This window comes from Trifolium pratense, linkage group LG5 (assembly GCF_020283565.1).
Source record: "Trifolium pratense cultivar HEN17-A07 linkage group LG5, ARS_RC_1.1, whole genome shotgun sequence".
Classification (NCBI taxonomy): domain Eukaryota; kingdom Viridiplantae; phylum Streptophyta; class Magnoliopsida; order Fabales; family Fabaceae; genus Trifolium; species Trifolium pratense.
Genome location: NC_060063.1, coordinates 44,024,404 through 44,039,643, shown reverse-complemented (window position 1 = coordinate 44,039,643; position 15,240 = coordinate 44,024,404). Strand labels below are relative to the sequence as shown.

Here is a 15,240-nt window from a genome sequence, read left to right as displayed (position 1 = left end):
TCTCTTTGGTACTATGTTTTGTGTACTGTGGTTGAGTTCAGCAGCTTGAACTTGAAAAGATGTTTCCTTAAACCATGTACAGTGTACACACACTACACACACACACTCTCTGCATTAACACACGTCAATAAAGTACACTCTCTCACCACCTTTCTCAATTCCCCAATATTCTTTATTTGTTTCTTTGATCGTTAAACTTTCTTTTAAGAATTTCAATTAAAAAAAAATACTACTATTTATTTAAAAAGGTTAATTACATATTTTAATTTCTAATGCATTTGACTTTACATTACATCTTTCTATAAAAAAAATTAAAAATTTCTTTCTTTCGTTTCATAAAATTTTATTTATATCATTCTCTTCTTTTCTCTATAATCAATAACCAATAAAAAAAAAATTTATCCCGAAATAACCCTCAAATCAGATTAAACTAGTGATTAAAGCCAAAAAGAAAAAACTTTTTATATCTTATCTTGCAATAAAACTTATTTCAAGGAAAATACAAAAAATCATACTTTAAATTATCATATTTTATTTTTCTTAATAAGTGTGAATTTTAATTTTTTTTTATTATAATATGAAACGAAGGGAGTACTATTTAAATTCCTTAAAGAGAGTGCCCCTCAGCACACTGTCAACATTTTCCATATTTAAATATATAAAAAATTAACTACTAGAGTAGTATTGAAAAGAATATTTTCTTTATTTGAATAGTTTATCATGTGTCTTTATGATAGTACATGTTAACATGATCAATATTTCAATGAGGGTAAAAATAATTATTCAATGTATTAAAAAGTAATTTTTCTCCTAATAAAGACCTATAGAGTTATTCAATTTATCTAACATTGTTGGCATGACCCGTATTTATTTTTTTTTCTACATGACCCATATTTATTTTAAAAAATTGTTTTACCTAGTAATTTCCTCCTACTTTTAAGTTTATTTTTGTGTCTTTATTTTGATGGTTTCCTATGTCATAGGTTGTGCTAACTAGTCTTGTAGGGCACCGATTAAAAAAATAAAATAAAATAAATTTCACATTAAAATGAATATTGTTGATATTATTTAAAAATAAATTACACAATTTTTTTAAAATTATTTTACTATATTTAACTATTTTACTAATGCCTCCAAAATATGAGTTAGTATTTTTCTTTAACTAGTTATTCTCTTCGATATTAATTATAAATAAATTTTAATTTTCAGATTTACTGAATAAGTAATGTACCTCATCTATAAAATTAAACCAAATATATTTGTTATTCAATTAATTTAAAAAATGAAAATTTCCTTATAATTGAGACTAGAGGAAATTGTGTAAAAAAAAAAAAAACAAGACCAGATGAAATAACATTTTTCACCATAAAAACCTGAGTCACATTCAAACAATGATATTGATGACTACTACTACACCTACCACCACTACTCATTGACTTCTGTGTACGTCTTAAATGCTTCCATCGTCCTAAATCCACTCACTCCCTAGTTAAGAATAAAGAAATTTGACTGAAGTTTTATTTTGGCACATTGTTTTTAATAAAGTTTTACTGTATTTTAAGAGAAGAGGCACTTCACCTTCATTACTAGTAAAAGTATTACCGTTGAATTTAAAACTCTCTTTTAAGGTTGGACTACATTGGACAAACTCTATTTTGTATTTGGGGGCAGATTCTAGGGTAGGATATCTTAATAGTTATAGTATGCTGGTTGCTTTTGTTTCAATGTGGAGTTATTTTATATTTTGGTGTGAAATTTTGTTTTGATTAATTGTATTTTTTTAAAAAAAAAATATTGACATATCTTATACCTTAGATAACATTATATTAATACATTTTTTGAATTCTTCAACAACAAAAAATGATACACATTATATTAGAGAGTAGATTCTATCCCATGAACAAATAATAAGATGCATCAAATCTAATAGATCACCAAAACTTAGTCCAAGAAAAGAGACAACAATGTGCAGCATCATCCCTTTAACCATTGGGCGTTCGCTATTGACTTTGAAACTTCATCCTAAGCGAAAGCTCGAAGAAGCAACTGAATTGAATATGGCTTGGCTTCCCAGGAAGGAATTTTGACACCAAAGTTCAGTTGTGCATGAGTGTCTCAACAAAGGGGAAGAGATTCAATTGACAAAAGATGGGTTGCAGCTAGTGTTTTCGTAGAAAGATATGTTGAATGTGGAAGAAAAATGGGCATTGTGTAACTAGATAAAGAATATAAAGTTTTTAAATTTACAAATCTAGGAGAGCTCAGGTTATCTACAAAATAATGAGTATATGTTAATAATATAAAGACACAAACATCGAACCGGTCAAAACCAAGAAATTGCATATTAAAGATTTGGATTGCTACTGTAGAGAAAGCATGCAGTTTCACGCTTAGTTTTAATGAGACATGGTAAATGCACCAAAATCCAAATCCAGACATTAGAGACTCGGTTCATCCGTTTTAAAAGTGAAGGACAAAAATCGCCAAATAATAATATTTGAGTGGCCAAAAGAGATATTAAGCCTTATTGTAATTAGGCAAATTCTTATCTACCCATTTCATTAAATTGGGCTGGGTTACCCATTTGAGTTGGCACTAATCTAAACCATTCAATTAATCTTCTATTATTTATGTGATTCAAAATATAAAATTGCAATTCTATCAAGTTATAATTATGTAATTGTAAAAATGTCCACTAAATTTTAACAATTTTTCATTCCATCTACTTCAATTCAAAGTTCAGATTTTTTTTTAACTAAACTAAATTATTCTTCATCTTTTCTTAATTTCTAGTTCATTTTCGTTTTATTATTTGTCAAATTTTCGATTTTTGGTATGCAACAAATTACAGTAAAATCTTACAGTACTTTTGTAGATCATGATTTTACGAATTTAATGACACAAATTTTGTGTTTTTTGGACAATCATAGAGGAAGAAATCAAAGAAAAATCTCATCTTTCATGGTGTTCACAAAATCGCGAATTTTGTTTTAAATCTCACGTTTTTGATGTTTAAAACTTGATAATTTTGTGTTAAAATCGTTAGAAGATTGAATTATGGTCGAAACGCACCAAAAATCGCACGAAACGGGGCTGGAAACTCGGAGAAAATGATGATGGAGTGCAACCCGGTTTTGACCCGGTTTCTGGTCATGGGTCGACCCGCCAAAGGTTGAAGATGCACTGTTCATGTAGGAGTGAATCCCACTCGCGGGTCAGAGAGAGTGAGGGAGAGTGTGATGGCTACGAGCGTCCGATTTACATGCCGTTTTTTGCGTTGCGTTTTATTTAACAAGCTTTATTTTTCTAATATTTTTTTCAAATTTATTTCCTGAATTACATTTTATTTATAAAATATAACAACAATATTAATTAATTAAACATTTTTAAATAATGTTGAATAATCTTATTATGAAAAATATGTTAGAAATATAATATTATATATTGTGAATTTTATGTTGATATTCACTTCCTTTAATTGAGATGATATGATTATGCTTACCATCTATGAAACTCAGATATGTGACACGATATCAATACGACACCAATATAGGGATACAAGAATTTTTTTAAAATTTCCGATACGATACGGACGAGATATGATATTTAAAAATTAAATTTAAAATTAAATATATAAATGCACAACATATAAACATAACTAAAATCGATAATGATAAAAAATTAACATTCAAATTACTCAAAATGAGCAAACAAGTGACAATTACATATCTTAAGTTAAGTACTACCTAAAAAGGGATGTGAGAGTTGAGCTAAGGGTTAAGAAGTTGGAGGTTCGGGGTTGAAGTTATAACAATATAATATACTAACAATTTGCTTATAAAAAAAAGAGTAAATAGTGTCATACCCCCCTGCAAAATAGGCGAGTTTTGCGTTACCCCCCTGCAAAATATTTTTTTGAGATTACCCCCCTGCAATGTCAAGATTCCTTGCGTTACCCCCCTGGCTCAACAAGTGGGCATATGACATGGACGAATCTTGACGTGGCATGACACGTGGAAATTAATTTATATTTTATTTATTTTTAATTGCCAACTCAGTAATTATTTATTTTTTAATTTAAAAAAAATGAAAAAAACTTTTTTTTTAAAGAAACTTTTTTTTTTACGGTAACTTTTTTTTTAAAGAAATCTCTTTTTTTTAAAGAAACTTTTTTTTTTTAAAGAAACTTTTTTTTTTAAGGAAATTTTTTTATTTAAAGAATTTTTTTTTCGTTCCGTTCATATGCAGCGATTGTTCTTCGTTTTCAATTTCAATTTGGGGGTTAGGGCAAAGCGATTGTTCTTGCGTTACTATGTGATTGCAGTTTTTTTTTGGGTTACTCTATTATTATTAGTTATTATTATTATTAGTTTTTTGGTTACTATTATTATTATTAGTTTTTTTTTCATCTTAATTTTTTTTTTGGGTTACTCTATTATTAGTTATTATATATATATAAGAATTTTTTTTATATATATAATAACAACTTTTAGTAAAAAAAAAAAAAAAACTTTCTTTTAAGTAAGTTCATAAAAATATAACAACTTTTAAGTTTTTTTTCATTTTTTTAATTAAAAACCCACATTAATTAATGAGTTGGCAATTAAAAATAAATAAAAAATAAATTAATTTCCATGTGTCATGCCACGTCAAGATTCTTCCATGTCATATGCCCACTTGTTGAGCCAGGGGGGTAACGCAAAGAATCTTGACATTGCAGGGGGGTAATCTCAAAAAAATATTTTGCAGGGGGTAACGCAAAACTCGCCTATTTTGCAGGGGGTATAACACTATTTACCCTAAAAAAAAAAAACTGTACTACCAAAAAGGACAGTTATTAATATCCCAAAAAAATATCATCAATGTTACCCAAAAAAGACACTTGGTATACTAAAGAGGAAACACGGATTGTATCAGTCTCCTCGCCTATGTTTCCATCATCAAAGAGCATTAATTGTCTGATACTTTTCTGATACGTGTATCAAAGAAGTATCTGACACGTATCGGTTATTTTTTTAAAAAAATAATATTAATTGCTGATACTTCTTCGATACGTGTATCGAAAAGTATCGAACGAGTATCTATATCGAGTACGTATTAGACACGAAACTTCGTCATTTTTTGAATATCGGGGCTTCACAGCTTACCACATTCTATACCTTCTCTAATTATAACAAACTTAATTTTTTTTTAATTAACAATATCTAGAAATTAGCCCACGGGTTTTGGGCGGATCGGGCCTCATAAAACCTAGCCCAAATGAAATCGGCCCTTTTTGGCCCAAGCCCATGTAGCCCAAATGAAAATTGGGCCGGGATAGCCCAGTGGGCTTCGGGCTGGCCCATTAACGAAAAATTTATGTCATTTTTGTGAAAATAATATCAATTAAAACATAAGAAATTATCATCTAATTGAAAATTTATTATAAAAAATATAATTAAATGTGTAAACATAATAAAAATGGTCATATTTACCTAAAACTCTTTAAGAACTTAAGTTTATAATGTATTTATTTGATTTTATTTATTTTATAAGAATCAAACTTGAGTTTAATTGATATTTAGTGTTGATGTAAAAATTGTTTACACATGTATACAATTATATCTCAATAAAATTTATAATTATGAGGAACTAATACATTAAAGTCATGTAAAAAAAATCGAATAAATGGGAAAAAATAAAATGAAATGGGTCGGGCCAGACCCATTATCCCACATGGCCCATACAGGCTGGACCAAGCTAATAATAACTGGGTCGGGCCAGACTAGCCCATGTATATTGTCTGGTTCACTGGACCGGCAGGACTGGGCCAGACCAGCCCATTTGACAGCTCTAACAATATCCTACAATTAGATGCAAGTGATGGGTTAGAAATAAGAAAAATGAATTTTGTGCATTATCTTTTGTTTAGCCTATTTTTGTGTCATGGAAATTAATTAGGGGAGGGGGTTATTATATTATCGAGGGGACTAGAAATAGAGAAACAACTCAATAATTGATCTATTTCCAAGCTAGACAAACGAAATCAAGGAATGGTATGGATATTGAGAGAGACCCGATACAAATCAAATTTTATTGAGAGTCCAAAGCAACCCAGAATCAATTGAAAACTTTGAAAGATATTTTTTATTTCATTTTAAAAATTATAATAAATAAATATTATTTACCAAAACTATAAAAAAAATAATAAAACAAGAAATATGCAAAGAAATTAAGGTTGTAAGAGTTGAACCCACATCCTCTTGCTACATAAGTACATTTTACAACACTAGGCTACTTAAGCAAGTCATTCTTGTTTTGCGTAAAACACTATATATAGCAAAACTTTGTAATTTTATTTAAGGGTATATTAGTAATTTTGTTTAAGAGTTTATAATTTAATAGAGATAAAATGTAATTAAATATAAGCTGGGCGGATTCGGGTGGGTATTTATGTCCCTAATACCCGTCCCACCCCCGTCTTTTAAAATTGGGGAAAACCTAAACCCATTCAATTCGATTTTTCCCCATCAAAATCGGAGCGGGGCGGTCGGATACCCGCGAGTATGAGCTATATTGTCATGCCTAAGCCTATTCTTTTGTCATGGAAATTAATTTAGGGGAGGGAGTTATCATATTACCAAGGGGACTATAAAAATAGAGAAACAACTCAATAATTGGCCTATTTTCCAAGCTAGAAAGAGGAAATCCTTAGTAATATCGTTTAAGTAACTCGTACTTAATAAAAAATCTAGTAAAAAGAAATGCAAAAAAAGAAATGCTTACTAATAAATGAATTTGGTTAATAACTATCTAAAAATTGTTTTTTTTTCCTTATATTTAAATCAGAGTGTGTACCACCAATATGATTTTGTTCAGTGGTGATTGATGCTGAACTTGATAATAGTTCGATCCTCCACAACTGTGATCAGAAGGGGATTGAAACAACTTGATGCCAGAACTGACCTCCGAACCAAGTTAAAAAAAAAAAATTAGAGTGTGTACCAAAAAATAATAGAGCATATATATATATATTAAATTAAAAAAATATACTCATATGTCTTTGTTAGGCTAAAAAAATAATGAAAAGTGACTCTTCTTTTCTTCGAAGTTTTAATTAGGTTCATTGGTATTTGTATATGTCATTAATTAAGGGTTTTTTATTTTGTCACAATGTTCATTAAATAAGGTTGTTTACACGAGGGATAATTTTATGTGAATTGGAATTGGAACATGTATGGGTGAATCTACTATTATTAAAAGTTGTATTGCCAAAATTGAAATTAATAAGTGACATTTTCCCAACCACTAATAATAAGACACATAGGATGGGTAGCTTGACCCAATTCTATGAGATGGGTAGCCAAGTTGCCACCTTGTAATTAATACCTCAAAGACTAATTATGTGTCAAATTAGTTCTTATAAATGCTTAAAACTTAAGATGTTATCCAGAGAGTAATGTCGACAATTTACAATTTCATGAACTTTATTTTTAATTTCTCTGATTTGAGGGACTAACATATTAGCATCCTACAATTTGAGAAGCAGAAATTGTTTTACACTTTTACTGCATATGACTGATAAGAAAGCAACCAGATGTCTGCAGGCACGAATAAAGGTCAAAAGAATGAGCAGTAATTAAACCAGGGAAAGTATACACAGATCACAGATCAAAGTAAAGGTTGCATTATAATAAAAGATAAAAAGCCAATCTGAGTAAAGCAACTACTACATTAAGGAAAACTGAGAAATCACAAAAGATGTGAGTGATTACAAGATCAATAATCTATATTCCAGAATGAGCCAGCTTTCTTGTAAATTATCAAACATCTATGGAATCCTTTCATAAGCTGAAGCTATCCTTTTTCATTTGAAAGTCTCACACCATCCACTTTGTCCATTCTTTTCACAGGAATGCAGTCAACTTAGTGATTAATAGTTCCGTCCCTTATATGGCGTCTCCTGTAAAAATAAAAATCTAGATAATTAAGCTCCTAGTAAATTGGCCATGAAAGTTAAATTAGAAGTATATAATGGCAGCTAAGATTGCTCAAACGCAGATAAGATGCCTAAATGCATAGAAATATATTAGTGATAACCAATCGTTAAAATGAAGAATATCCAACATCCATGACATATATGAAGTTATTGAGGTAGCTAATTTGATATTTGTCAAAATGCTTAAAATAGCAAAAACTGATGTTCATAAATCAAAGCATACACATGTGAATTCTCCAAACAAGAGTAAAGGAAAATGGTGAAAATTAAAACTGAAGAATAAAACGAAGTGCTTACAGGTAGGAAACCGGGCATGTATAGAACTTGTCTAGGATGACCATGAAGTTGTCCATACTGCAATTAGATTAACAATATTAATTAATCATTCTGAAATATTTATATTCTATATTAACATAAAAGTAACCAGAGAAATGGAAGTGTATCCCACCTGTGGCCCATTCTGATGAAAATATGGTTGGGGTGGCATTTGTGCTGCCTGTGGATTATACATGATAGGCTGTTGCCCGGCAAAGGAAGTTCCAACCTGCAATATAAGACATCATCAAAGTTGCATGGAGAAGTAAGAGATTATCGAGTATGACTACTAAACCTGAATAATAAATCTATATTGTCTTTTATGAAGTGACTATTCAATTCATTGAAGATTTGACAATATCTTCCCATAAAATACTTACTCCAACACCCATTGGCATGGTTGGCATACTCGGTACAGTAGATACGTTAGCTGGGAAATAGAAGGAACCATCAGACACTGGGGAGCGAGGCCTAACAGATGCTTGAGACGGTACAAAACTCTTAGCATTAGGGTTCAGCTTAAATTCCTGACAAGAACAAAGGGAAACCAAAAAGAGGAAACCTCTGAGACATGCCATGATGCCACAACAGTAATAAAAAAACCAGCATTTTCAAATGGGACTTCCTATTCTATAAAGTCGATCATTAACTATCACACCTTCGCATAGGGATTCAGAGTTGATTTTTCGGAAGACAGTGAACCAAGTGAAGAACTTGGAGATAGACTAGGACCAGAATATGTTGCCACACCTGCTACAGAATCTGAACCAGATGATACACGAGTTTCCGATCTTCCACGTGAATTTAAGGGCTTCGTTTCCCAACTTGCTTTGCCAGAATCTGAACCCCCAGTCAAGTCTCCATGTGATCCAGTCTTTTCATCAATCTTCGATGAAATATGAGTAGACGAGGCATACGAGGGGGCATTAGTAGAAGATAATCCCCCTTTATCAGAGTCATCTTTCTTCAAGTTGAGTGCTGGGTGTAAATCTGCACTAAGAATTGCCATGATCAAAGGAATGCAAGTATTAATGAAAGAATGAAAACCATATAAATGAAGCTTCAAATGTACGCAAGAGCTTCCATTCATAAGTAGCATTGGGTACTGATAGAAACCTTCAACACTTCATTTATAATAAAATAAACAGAATAACCACTTAAATGACATTGGTTAAGTTTCCATCCACATTAGCTTCACAGCTTCAGACATAATGCTTTAAGATATAATCAATTCACAGGGAGCTGAGAGAATATTCACAAACCCTCGTATTTCAACGGCTTGACATCTTCAGCTTGCTGCACCAATTAATGGAAAGGAAAAAAAAAAAAAGAGATTTAAGAATATCAGATTACAGCAATCTCATGTGAATTATTTATGCAGACAATGGGTATGAGAGTTGCAACACTGAAACTTCAACTCACCTTCTGATTTTCTTCCTTGGTGTTACCATTGGCTCCGTGTAGATCACAAACAGAATTATCCTGAATCCTACGAGTTTAAAGGATTTGAGAATTTTTAATAAAGTTCATATTTATGTTTCTATGTGCTGAAAAGCCACCCATGGTGAAAGGGGAAAAATATATAAATATAGAAAAGAAAAGGTCAACAAAAAACCTGCTCTCCCCATCTGAAAATGAGTAACTTTGGCCAGGGAGTTCAGATGGTAACTGCTTAGCATGATCATAAGCACCAGAGTGGCATAAATCCCCACCAGTTTTTGACTGAGATGACTGCAAGTGATCAAGTATATGAAAGTAAAATTCAAAATTATGCTGAATTTAAGAGGTAAATAATTAATTTATAAGAGGAGGGATGGCAAGGCAAAATTTAGGACAAAAAGGAACACAGTACAAACTTATTTTGGACACAGCTGTTTTATTTGTTAATGTATTTGAGATGTTCAAGATGCACAAATTTGAAAAAATCAAACAGAACACAGATCGTTTAAGCAAGGTTGAGAGAGCATACTGGACTAGTATCGAGTTGGAATTGCAAAACCACAATATTCAGGTAGAGTATGAACAACATCAAGAGTGATGCCTTTATGTAGCTAAAGAAATACATAAACACAGTATGGTAGGATTCAAACACAAGAAAGGACAAGCTCATAAGCCAGTGACCTTCAAGTTGACAAATGATCGAAACCAACTAAAATGAACAATAATTAAATAACTGGTTGAGGAGGTACCACAAAGGAGAAATTTGACCATGTTTGAGCTCCATTTTTGCCTTTCCCACCACTTACCTTTCCTGGTCTCTTTATGACTGAATCAGACACATCACCAAACGTTTCAGAATTGTGTGAATCCAACAAATTGTCTTCATTTTCATTGTATTCATCGTCAACACCTTTACCCCTATATACAGAAGAGAATCTGGTCTCTTCATCAATGTCAAAGTCATCAGGGTAAAGGCCTCGTTCCTGTTGAGAAAAATTGAAGTTTGAGGAATTCATACATACATGTAAATATAAAATATACAGAAATTTGAAAAGGAGGAATATGCATTGTATCGACACCAACCTCTGCTAGGTGAAGATCTTGGGTATCCTCACCCTCAATTTCCCTTGCTATTCTTAGAGCTTGCATTTCCAATTCTCTCATCTGAGGCCCTTTTTCAAGCTTTGTTGTATAGAGTTCCTCATCAAATGTGCTTTTCACCCCAAACAACATTTTATTTGTTTCAAACTGATCCCATCCCCTAGAAGAATACAAAAAAAGTTATCAAGATAATTATAAAAAAAATTAAAATTAAAACTGTGAAAAATTACAATCAGAAAGAAGAAACAAATATTAAAAAAACCAGGATATTAAAAATGGTAGACGCAATGTCATACACTCAAGTAAGCCTCATTCTGATAAGGACCTACCACAAAATCCCATATTTACCCTATGCTATAAAAGAATAATTCATTCCCCTATTTACTTCATATGCTATAAAAGAATAATTCATAACCAGATTTTTTGTGAATATTCCTTGATATTTCCCACGGGAAATATTTCTTAATTTTACACAATTGCACCTACATTTCAACCCCTGAGGAAAGAATTGAGACGTCACAAAAAACAACTGATCTTTTATATTTTTCCTTTTTCTTGATAGGTAATTATGATGTAATAAAAGGTTTCTATGGGAAACAATTCAACCGCACATGAAAAAATGAGAATCAACCACCCAAGTAAAAAGGATAGAAACTAAAGCCTAAACAATGAATTCCTATGCTCCTTCAAAGATTTCTCTTCATTGTTAAAAACAATAATATAATAATTTTACTTCACTTGTCAAAGGAACATTCCACAACGCATATCACCAAAGATCTCTTCCAAACTATAAAACTAATCCAGTAGGACACAAGTCTGTTAATAGCATAACTGTACTGTAACCTTTAAAGCCGAATTGGTCATGTTCTACACAAGTCATTCCTCAGAAAAGACTTTACCAAAAAATGGTCCTAAGTAAGGTCTACAAAATTGGGGTGATGAACAAGCAACATGCAGTTAGAAATAAAATGAAAGAATTAGATAGGAGACAATATAAATTATAAGCAAATTTACAGAGTCAGTGTCCAAATGGATTTTACACTCCACGTATGACTAATGATACACCATTATATATAAAGTTAGTTATCCCTTCTTGGTGTCCTGCTTCAGTTTTCAATATACCCATTATCCCATGTTTAAAATTTTAAAAATGGAGAAAGAGATCATTGAGACATCTACTATTAGCATTTTATATATCTTATTTACAATAATTTTAAGCCAAAAAGAAAGAAAAACAAAATTGTATCATATTGTTTCTCAGCCAACTTCAAAGTTTAAAGGACAAGGGGGACTGGTTTGAATTTGGTGTCAAGGTTTCAAGAAAAGCAACAACTGCCAGAAAAATACAATCTAGTGGTGCTAAAATGCTCCAGCAATGAGTGTAGTCCATAGATCAAGTAAACAATAGTGTTGATATAAATTTTTTTGATTAGTGATGATAAGAGAAATATAAAGCCACCTATTCCAGGAGCCATCAAATATATTGTCCAGTTCAGGGCATTGTGGAACATCTTCATCAGGTACCCATCGGTGTAATTCTCTCCCTGCCTCAACATGACGAGGTTGAGATATTACTGAATCAACCATGATCTCCTGATGCACATCATAGTTGGATTCACTGGCTAGGTCACCTCTAGAAACAGCAACATCCTGCCAAAATGATACATAAAAGATACCATCAATGAACAAATTGACAGTGTTCTCAAAGAAACTTCACCTAATCCTGGAACTAAAACTTTTCCAACACCGTTCAGTAGTATATAGTTTCCATACTTATTTACAAAAAACAAAGGTTAACACTTAACATAGCATAATTTGAACTGAAATTAAGCTTCAAATAAATAATGTAGCAAACCTTTGCTATGACTTGTACAAGTTCTTTGCCAGGTATAATTAAAGTCTTAGAAGGTGCTTTGCTGACAAATTCAACACCAGAGCTCTGTCCTTGCGAAGAGCCATCCTTTGTCAAGCATGCCATTTTCAAAATGACTCCTATAAGAACAGCAATGATGATATCAGCAGTAAAAAATGTCAATTCAAGGGATATTAGGTTGGTTTGTTGGTTGGGGTGTGGGAGTTAAGGAGTGGAATGATAAGAAGGAAAAGGGCTCGATCCCTACCCCAAACAAAAGACGAATTATACTATCATTTGTCATTTAAAAAAGTCTATTTTAGTATATCAATAAAAAAAATAACTGAAACAGAAAACAAGAATCTATATAGGTATACAGCAAAGTAAAATAATATTGTCTCCAATATCATCAAAATCAATAATACAAACAGAACATACCAAAATCTTTCTCAGTATTTGTAGCATGAAATATTCCAGAGTATATAGATCCATTTTTCACCTGGACTTCCACCTGGTGCCCAATAAGGCATGTTGTTAAATAGACTAGTCGATCACGCGAAGGACTCTCATAACTACCACCTTTACTACCAGTCACTGCACCTGTAATAGTAAGTATCAGTAAAACAGTAAATGAAATAGAAAATAATAACTTGGGTTGGGTCAGATGCTCACCTGTACTCGCTAATCTGCCAGCATTTGATTTTCCTGGGGGAATCTTACTGTCCGATTTAGATGCCCCGTCCTTATCAGATTTCCGACGACCATATCCATTAGATGATTTAGGCTGCCCAACTTGTTGCAAATTCATCCTCACCCACAGCCTTGCTCCACTAACCTAGAGTACTTAGAAAGCATATCAAACACATGCACACAACATTGCAAAGAAGAAAAATGCAAAATGAAATAAGCACAAAGGATTCTATTATCTTTCTGCAGCCATGTCATAAACTAAAAAATGACTACATATATGGTTAGATCTGGCCTATGGGATAAATAAATATAATGAACTGGTACCGAGTAATTCTATATTCATGAGTCTTCAGTTAAAATTTTAAACCGTATTTCATAAATTTTAGTATTCTTAAGGTATTTTTCTTATTAAGGCTTGAAAAATCAAGTTGCTTTATTCTCTAGCTTCTTCACCTTTTTCCCACCTATCCGGAATATCAAATTCTTCCCTATGTTCATTAGCAACGAAAGCTATATCCTCAATCCCCACAAATTTAACTAGCTTTCCCCAGCAAAAAAAAAAAAAAACATATTTATATCAATGCAAACTATCTATACGTTCAAGCCATTTCATTCTCCACATTCCAAACCCCTATCTATCACAGCTCAATCCTAAGCAAAAATCACTTTTTGAAACCCAAAAATCATTCCTTTATTCCAAAACCTATCACAAAATAGAACCTTAATGCCCTCAATATACCCTTACCCCCTACCCCCAAAGCTCAAGTCAGCAGAAAAATGGAAAAACATCTTTCCTTTGTAGTTTTTCTTCAACTCTCTCTTCAAAATAATCATCATAATCATTGACAAAATGCAATAAATATCTCAACAAATTAATTACCAAATAAAATCACACAAATTTCAATTTATATATCCTTTTGCTTCACTTACCAAACCCAATTAGAAACCACAAAAACCTAATTACTCACCAATTAAACAAATACATGATCCAACCAAGTCCTAATTTTTCAAATTAAACACAAAAAAATGAAGTAAAGTTCAATTTTTTCGGTGACACAAAATCGAATTGATAGAAAAAGGGATCGAAATAGAAATAGGGTTATATACCTTCTTTTGATCAGAACAGGAGAATTCCGTTGAAATTGAAGACGGTAAGAGAGGGGTTAGGTAGGGATTGGAATGATGAAAACGACGGAGGCACCAATTGCAGCGACGGAGAGAGAAAGGGGAGAAACGAGGGTTCCGTCGTGATCCAAAATTCACAAATCAACGCTGCATCGGTTTTTTGAAAGAAGAAAGGAAAATAAAATAAAATAAAAAACGCTACGAAACGAAACAATGAAATACTAGTAGTAGTAATAAATCAAATCAAATCAAATAATAATTAATTAATGACAGGGGTTGTGATATTTTGGAAAGACAAACAATTAAAATTAATTAATTCTATAAAACTTTTAATCAAAAATGGTTAAATATTTAAATTATACTCTATCATGTGCTGGATCTAACTTCCACTTTCAATACATATATGAAAAAAATATACTTTTCTTACCAAAAAAACATATGAAAATAATATTTAATAATATTTTATATAAATCTACTATGTAAAACTTGTTTACACATGCATCTAATTAAATCTAACCATATAAAATGCTTGTAAAAAAAAACCATATAAAGTCGCGTAAATATATATTTGTATAATTCACATTAATAGGTTGTAGATGTGATTTTCGCAGTTAAACATTTTAAAATAAAAAAACATCAAATCATGTAGATATGTGTACAAATACTTTAAATTTTTACCTAGCACTATAATGTTATTGTATTTTATTGAATGCGCATAAAATAATTAAACCATATAGAT

The 15,240-nt window shown here is 31.5% G+C and overlaps 1 protein-coding gene across 4 annotated transcripts; it reads right to left on the bottom strand.

Annotated features, from left to right (window-relative positions):
* Positions 1–7,643: 7,643 nt before the first annotated feature.
* LOC123887078 (polyadenylate-binding protein-interacting protein 3-like) lies at positions 7,644–14,876 on the bottom strand. Of its 4 annotated transcripts, none has more exons than XM_045936358.1 (15): positions 14,484–14,876; positions 13,359–13,521; positions 13,125–13,286; positions 12,690–12,826; positions 12,294–12,484; positions 10,817–10,994; positions 10,483–10,716; positions 9,909–10,024; positions 9,716–9,782; positions 9,556–9,589; positions 8,952–9,283; positions 8,674–8,820; positions 8,427–8,522; positions 8,276–8,332; positions 7,644–7,942 (listed from the first exon to the last, which is right to left on the bottom strand). In XM_045936358.1, the coding sequence occupies exons 2-15, from the start codon at positions 13,492–13,494 to the stop codon at positions 7,913–7,915; spliced, it is 1,917 nt and encodes a 638-aa protein (XP_045792314.1). In that variant the 5' UTR covers positions 13,495–13,521; positions 14,484–14,876; the 3' UTR covers positions 7,644–7,912. The 4 variants fall into 4 exon arrangements, with proteins under 4 accessions (XP_045792314.1, XP_045792316.1, XP_045792315.1 ...); XM_045936360.1 differs by having other exon boundaries at positions 10,540–10,716; positions 14,484–14,873; XM_045936359.1 differs by having other exon boundaries at positions 8,427–8,495; positions 14,484–14,741.
* Positions 14,877–15,240: the final 364 nt, after the last annotated feature.